Source organism: Salvia splendens, chromosome 8 (genome assembly GCF_004379255.2).
Source record: "Salvia splendens isolate huo1 chromosome 8, SspV2, whole genome shotgun sequence".
Lineage (NCBI taxonomy): Eukaryota > Viridiplantae > Streptophyta > Magnoliopsida > Lamiales > Lamiaceae > Salvia > Salvia splendens.
Genome location: NC_056039.1, coordinates 29894846 through 29902655, shown reverse-complemented (window position 1 = coordinate 29902655; position 7810 = coordinate 29894846). Strand labels below are relative to the sequence as shown.

Here is a 7810-nt window from a genome sequence, read left to right as displayed (position 1 = left end):
TAATGCACCGGGGGGTTATTTTTATTTTTTTTAAGACAGTGGGACATGGCAGAAACTTACTGGGGATGGGAATTTTCATGTTTTAGTTTTTTTTTTTCTATTTTAAGATTTTATTATTTATAAAATAACATTTATGTTAGAACCTAACATTCAAAATAAAAGAGAAAAATATAATTATGTAAACACAACTATATCATAGTATATAAAAATAATTAGTATGTTTATTTTTAAAATTATATTATAATGCACCATACAACTTAGTTATTATTGATTTCAATTTAATATGATTAATAGAAAAACATTTAGCGAAAGATAAAAACTTAATCATAGACTAAAAAATTGTTTAAAAATAAATTACTGAAAATAAAAAATAAAAAAATTAAAAAAAGAAATGCAAATATCGGATTAAGGAAATGAAATTGGAAAACAATTACAATTAAATAGAAAGGGTAATAGTGTAAATGTATTGGAGCATTAAATGACCTATTTGAGCTATAACATCTAAATTTTACTGAAATGCCATTTTATGGCCAGCCATAATGTGGCCACATAGCATTTCCCTTCCATAAATATTACTCCATTCGTCCCAAAGAATATGCATTTTGGAGTCGGCACAGGTTTTAATATAAAATTGGTAAAGTGAGAAAGAGATATTGAGAAAAAGTAAATAAAGTATTGTTAGTGGAGAATGAGTCTCACCTCATTAGAGATAAAGGAATTTTCAAAATTGGAAAGTACATATTCTTATAGGAAGGACTAAAAGAGTAAAGAATGCATATTCTTGAGGGACGGAGGGAGTAGTAATAATTTAAAATTGATTATGTATAATGAACACACTTATTTTGTTGGGTTGGCTCTAAATTTCAATTTTTGAGAAAACAGATCATTTTGTATTAAATGAAATTGAAATAAAAAATTGACGTAGCATTATTATATTAGTTACTTACTAAAATTAAAAAGAGGACTTTTCTTATTCCAAATCTAGAATCACTCTCTTCATTAGGGATGGGACACAGTTCTCGGTTCTCGGTTAATCGATGACTGAACCTTATTTTTTCGGTTATCGGTTAACCGAGAACCGAAAAATAAGGTTAAGATTTGGTTTCGGTTAGTAGATTTTGGATTTAGGCGGTTCTCGGTTAAAACCGAGAACCGAAGAACCGCGATTAGTGGATTGTAATTTAATTTTCACTATATTCATTTTAATTTATCATTTATCAAAAACTTAAAAGTAAAATGTAAAATGGTAAAAACTCTAAATTACTAAGATTCTGCTCTCTCAAAAAATGAATCGTCGTTGCTCTCTTCTCCGCACCCTGCTCTGCTGCTGCTCCGACATGGCTGCTTCGCCAACCGCTGCTGCTTCTCCGCTTCTACAAACTTCATTGCAAACTAATTTTGACTTGAAACTAATTTTTGGTGTATAATTGCAAACTCCAAAATTAGATAATGATCGTGAATAGTCCCAAAGTTTGTTCTCCCCATTTCAAAGATTGATTTATTGCAAACAACTTCGTGCTCCCCATTTTAAAAGTAACAAGCTCACCTAGTCACTAGGATAATATGATCATGAATAGTCTAAACGGTCACTACCTCACACAAGCAACTCCCAGCATAGGTGGTAAGCTTTTGTTGAATCTGTCCTTCTTCTTCACCAAAGATCGAGCCCAGCAACATCAGGCTCCATTATTTTTTTATTTTTACAGAATGTATTGCATTTGATTTCGGTTCCTTTTGGTGGAACTGAAGACCCTGTCGGTTTTAACCGATCGATTCCTTAAGGAACCGAACCGACAAAGGGTTCGGTTTCGATTATGGATTTCGGAAGAAATTGGAGTCGGTTAACCGACTAATCGGTTCGGTTAGAACCGAACCGACCGAATCCCCACCCCTACTCTTCATGTTTGATTAATGAAATGCTGATCTCTATTTCAAAAAAACCTAATCACTCTTTTATTGAATGTGTGGTGTTTTCCAAAGCCACAAAAAGAAAAATATTTTTCCCCAAAACAAGATCGATCACGATGGTCTAACCAAAATTAGTCTTCGCTTCTACCTACTATTTAGTTGTTTATAATTGATAAAGTATACCGGACAGCACTATAATATATTTCGTGCGTCGAATAAATTTTGTACTTAATTAATTTCGTTAATGTACAAACTAGTTGCTTTGTGAACTACCTCCTGTTCCAAACTAAACTGAAAATCGAAAATGAAAATAGAAACATTGTCCAAATCATATCTTAAAAAGAGTTAAAGAGGGCCAAAAAGTCAAAAACTATGATTTCCAAAAATATTAGATGTCATATCAATAATGACAAGCCAACCAACTTGTATAATACGAAAGAAAATATCCAGCAAATCTATTCGGTAACTTTGTAATTTGGCCTCATGATAAATAATGAAATCATATTTTTCAAAGATGTATTAACAAAATGAATTAAGTAGTACGTTCATTGAACCATTAATCATGGTTTAGAAAAATGCAGACTAATCAAAATGGTGAAACTATAAAAGAATAATACTAGTAATAAAAATTAATAGAAAGAAGATACTACAAACCTATACGCTAGCTTGACCCATAGAACTTATTTAATTGCTATAATTATTTATAAATTCCACTACTTATCATGTCATCTTCCATGCTATGTACGTACCACCTAATTATATAACCCTATTGAACTTGTTAATGATCAGTTATTTTAATATCCACAGATAAATTGAATATTTTTGTAACCATGACCAATTCATGATAAATGTTTTAAAAAGAGAACAATTTTTTTACTCAAGTAAACAAAAGTTCATACTAATAAATGTAATTATAATATTTTTTTATTTTTTTTATTTTTATTTTCCTTTTGTAGAAAATGCACTTATATATACAAATTTAGTAAAAATAGTTTGGAAGTGGGCAGAGAATAAATATTTGAGCAGTAATTGCTAAATAATGGAGGGAAGGTGGGGACATATGTTTGTGGGCCCCGACTTCCATATATCACCTAATCTACTCTCAGAAAATTTTCCATTCACTCGACTCAACCATCTTATTCTCTCTCTCTCACACAAAAGAAGTCTCACACTTGGCATGTGCACTGCTCCATCAGTTCTTGCTGGATCTCTCTCATGTCCAGTTAAGATTAAAAAAAAAGGTTTTTGAATGTCACGTTCAAGAACATGAGCTTGCAGTTCAATACACCACAACTTTAGAGCCCAATCTCTCTCTCTCTCTCGCCATCTCTCCTCACTCTGTGGAGCATGGATTCCAACACCATCCTCGATCATGCTCTCTTCCAACTAACCCCAACAAGAACAAGGTAAAATTCTCTCACTCTGCTCCATCTCAATCGCAGTCCTACTTTGTGCTTCTCGCTCAATTCTGGCCAATTAGATACTAATTAGAAATTCGGTTGTGTGGGTTCGTTGGATTGGGAAAAAGATGCGATCTTGTTGTGTTTTCTGGGAAGAAGAGCGAGAAATTGGCATCTGGGCTTTTGGAACCCTTCGTTGCTCACTTGAAATATGCTAAAGATCAGATTCCAAAAGGGGGTTATTCGATAACTCTTCTCCCCCCACGCGATGATGCCTCGTGGTTCACTAAGGCCACATTTCAAAGGTAATTTTGTAATGATTGAGCTTAGAAATGTATTTGGATTAGTATTCTGGTGTGAATTTGATGAATAATTGAATACTGTAGCATTGGTGAAGTTTTAAATTTACAGCTATGGATCAAAGAGGATGTTGTTTTTCTTATTCTTTTTACCAATTTGTAACTGCAGATTTGTACGTTTTGTGAGCACGCCTGAGATTCTTGAGAGAATTGTACATATAGAGCGAGAAATTTTGCAGATTGATAGTTCAACTCAATCTAATGAAAATCCTACGGCGGACGAGGAAGGTATATAGGCATACCCTATTAATGAGAATGTCATATGTAGTAGGGACATATATAGTGGATTTTGTCTCTTAGACTATACTTGGTATATGATTTATCTCTCCAGTTAACACACATGATAGATTGAAAGTGTTGATAAGTTTAGAGAATGTAAATCAATTCCGAGTTTATTCATCAAACACATTGTGTTATTAGGGAACATATCAGCTGATGGAAACCTGAAGAAATCAACTAATTCTTCCAAGGTACTTAAACTTAAACTTAAAATTAGAGGTAGATGTTCAATTTTAAAGTGTTCACCCAACTCAATTTGTTTATCGTGGCTGTTTAGTTATCCTCCGAAGAAGAAGATCATGGGGCTGAACTGAGAGAACATTCTAGGTAGTTGATTTCCACTCATGAAACTCTGTGGATTACACTTGTAGCTCCAGAAACTAAGTCGTTTACTTGTTCTTTTGAGAAGGGCTCGTCTTCAACGTCTTATGGATACTCGAAAAGCATTACTTCTGAAAGAGCAAGCCATGGCTTATGTCCGTGCAGTTGTAGCTGGATATGAAATGGAGGACATTGATGATCTTATATGCTTTGCTGATACATTTGGAGCCTCACGGCTAAGGTAACAACTGCTACTTCTTCCCTGTTTCTGTGTTAGTAAGCAATGAATAAACATTATCCCACCTTTGCTTGATTACTTGATTCGGTATGCCCAGAATCTTTATACATCATTTACTGAGGTCGCCATAAGTAACAACTGACACAATGTTGATTGTGTTATGCAATGTTAATGTCGTCTCAATATTCAAGTTATAATTGATACGAAGTACTCCTTGAATTTATAGTACTGTATTATTTTACTAATTTTAATGGCTTCATAAAGATCTTTCTGTACCTTAGTAATCAATTTCTTCTCATGTAGGGAGGCATGCACCGATTTCAAGGAGCTATACAATAGGAAACATTCAGATGATCGATGGATGGATGAATTAGCAGCAGTGCAAGCATCAGCTATGACTGACCTCCCATATCTGGCAACATCTGGAATTATGCTCACAGGTGAAAATTTCCAGGGCAATGGATTCTCTGTGCCACTCGAGAGAACTGGCTCCTCCGACCCTCTATCTGACACAGATAAGAGCAAAGGTATGTTTTGCATTGCTGTGAGGATATTGTGTCTGAGATATGACTCCTCGTGCATAGAGTTTAGCGCGTCTAACCTATGAGTTTGCTCGGTTGCAGAAAATGGTTCTACTGGTGAACAGAGACCGAATATGCAGCATGTGCCATGGATGAATCAGATTCCTCCATATATGTACAACTTTCAAGGTCCGATGCAGCAAATGCCAGCGTACCAAGGTTATCCTTACCCAGGCATGCCACAATATTATCCAGGGAATATGGGATGGCCATCTCCAGGTGGCCCTAATTCAACGAAGAATCATCGATCATCTCGGAGGAAGGAGAAATCTTTTAATGCAAATGATGCAGATAATTCTGAGGAAGACGAAAGTACTGCTTCTGGTGAGTCAGATGCTGGGACTGACTCAAATGTGGAACAAGAGCAAGATAAGAAGCCTTGGTCAAGGGGGCTGAAGCAGGGGAAGAAGAACAAGAAGAAATCTTCCAAAACGGTTGTTATCCGTAACATAAACTACATAACTTCCCAGAGGCGCAATGGAGAAGATAATGAGTACTCTGAAGAGTCTTCAGGAGAAGCACTGTCGCTTGATGATGTCTCCATCAGAAAAGGGGTTGATGATGCAATTGCATCGCTAGAGAAACATGCCCACCCTAAAGCACGTAAAAGCAGAGGAAAACATGAACTTGAGAACGATGCTGATGTTTCTGAAGGAGGGAAGTCTGCTGATCCTTGGGGTGCTTTTCAGAATCTTCTCCTTAGTAATGAAGACTCGAAGCCCAGTGAAACAATGAAGCATCACGCTAGAGATCCCATGGATGAACAATTTATGATGAACAGTTCCAATGGTGGTGGGCTTTCACACAAAACTAGCGATGCATTTGACTTGGAATCTGAGAAAGTAAAGAGACAGCCTTCAACTAGCGATGATTCAGTTCTTGTGATTCACAGAGAGGGAAAGAATGGTGGCAACACTCACACTATGGATTTTGCAAATGGTGAAGAAATTCGAACGACTATGAAGAAAACTGTTTCTGAAAATGAGAATGCATTGTTTGCACAACAATCCAGAGAATCAGGAACCACACTGGGACCTTTACAAGATTTCTCCTCAGAATCAACCACTATTAGGAACAGAAGAGAGGAAGACTGGTTCATTGTCAACTCACAAACACAAAGGCAATCGGAATTTGTCAATCATGACTCCCTCTCCTACGCAAGCGACATGGTCAAGAAAGAAGCAGCAAGAGGAGCTTCTGTGGTTGATGACTCCTTCATCATAGAGTCAAGATCAAGAGTTGACGATCAGTATGTCTCTAACTGGAGAACAGACATCATCATGGATGGTGAGATGGACATCACCCCCCAGATAGAAAACGGAAATCCAGCCATTTCTAGCTCTGCTGAACCTGATGATCTCTGTATGATGCTTGTAAGGGAGTCACAAGAATCTGGTGCATCCTGGACACCAGACATGGATTATGAAGTCGAAATATCTTACAACGAAGCTGATAAAAAATCTTCCCCCCCCAAGCTGAATGGTGAAGCTGCAGAGGAAGTTGTTGCCAATGGTAAACAAGCCAATGGCAAGAAAAATGCAGGTCCGACAGCTAAGATTCCCGGGAGATCTCGTGTTTTGGGAGGATCTCCCGCTGGAAAACCAGATCCTTATTCCAAAACTAAGATATCTTCAGCCAGTAGGCTACTGACTCAAAAGAGCAAGCTGCAGAGGGTATTGTCACTACATATTTGCATAAAATTCAACTTCTTTATCCTACTTTTTTTGCCTGATGCTTATGATCTCATACAGGAAGAAGAGGAGCGCAAGAGACTGGAAGATGCGCTGATCCAACGCCAGAAGAGAATCGCTGAAAGGTCAGCTATCAGTGGTTCGTCTCCTGCAGCATCCAAGAAACTTCCTGTTGGAAGCAAATCAGCTCCTCCTAAGCTCGACAGGATCAGATCATCGTCTGCAGCCCGTGCTCCAAAAAGTTAAGGCAGCCTAAAACTCACTGCAATCTGATTCTGTGATCATCGTGAAAGACTTACATATGAAAATACAATCTATCCGAGCAAAGCGGAGTAGACTTTTTCCGGGATGGAGAGCTGTGCTTGATCATTGTGGCCTTCCACTATGGTTGAGCTTCGCTGTTGTTGTATAGTCTTGGTTCTTTGCATATGCCATTTTTTGAGATTGTATATTCAATTTATTTATTTTCCTTATAGTGTGTATCTGCAATAAATAAATGGATTATATACGTGTGTCACCACACACTGAAGTTGACTGCTGGAGATTTCAAACTTATTCTGAGGTTTGTTTGTATTCATACTCGTTCAAATACTGTTTCCATATGTCATGTATTTATTGGAATATTGGTGATTTTTTGATTTTTTTTCTTATTTTTGTTTGAGTGTCAAAAACTCTGAATATTTCAAAGCTCGGATTCTTCCACCTTTGTAGTAGTAGTTTTTAGCAATCTTGACTTTCTTATTCAATTAATTTTTTAACTGAAAAGTGCTTTGTAGCTCGGATATCTATGTGTAAGTTTAAAATTGGTTGGTTCTTTAACCTAACAAATTTAAACCAACTTGATTCGAAGTACTAGTATGTCTAAACTTGATTTTTATAATTTGCAAATTTCAAATAAATTTACATAGCGATTCAATATCAATTTCTCTCATTCCATAACGTAATTGGAAAAAAATGCAGTATTACAGAGTTTGTAATTATGAAAAGATAATGTTGACAGCAAATTAGTAGGGCCCTTGAACCGCGAAAAACG

The 7810-nt window shown here is 36.4% G+C and overlaps 1 protein-coding gene across 1 annotated transcript; it reads left to right on the top strand.

The window, feature by feature from the left end:
• Positions 1–3042: 3042 nt before the first annotated feature.
• Positions 3043–7427, top strand: LOC121744878 (COP1-interacting protein 7-like). Its single transcript, XM_042138554.1, has 9 exons — positions 3043–3314; positions 3437–3613; positions 3777–3895; positions 4088–4137; positions 4224–4273; positions 4356–4508; positions 4809–5032; positions 5129–6759; positions 6838–7427. Exons 1-9 carry the CDS (start codon positions 3256–3258, stop codon positions 7021–7023), a joined length of 2649 nt encoding a protein of 882 aa, XP_041994488.1. The 5' UTR covers positions 3043–3255; the 3' UTR covers positions 7024–7427.
• Positions 7428–7810: the final 383 nt, after the last annotated feature.

Bases quoted from the DNA above. Each gene is read 5' to 3' on its own strand.
- LOC121744878 (XM_042138554.1), top strand. From the start codon at position 3,256: ATGGATTCCAACACCATCCTCGATCATGCTCTCTTCCAACTAACCCCA. The intron at 3,315-3,436 runs GTAAAATTCTCT...ATTGGGAAAAAG, and splicing joins CTAACCCCAACAAGAACAAG to ATGCGATCTTGTTGTGTTTT. The intron at 3,896-4,087 runs GTATATAGGCAT...TTGTGTTATTAG, and splicing joins TCCTACGGCGGACGAGGAAG to GGAACATATCAGCTGATGGA.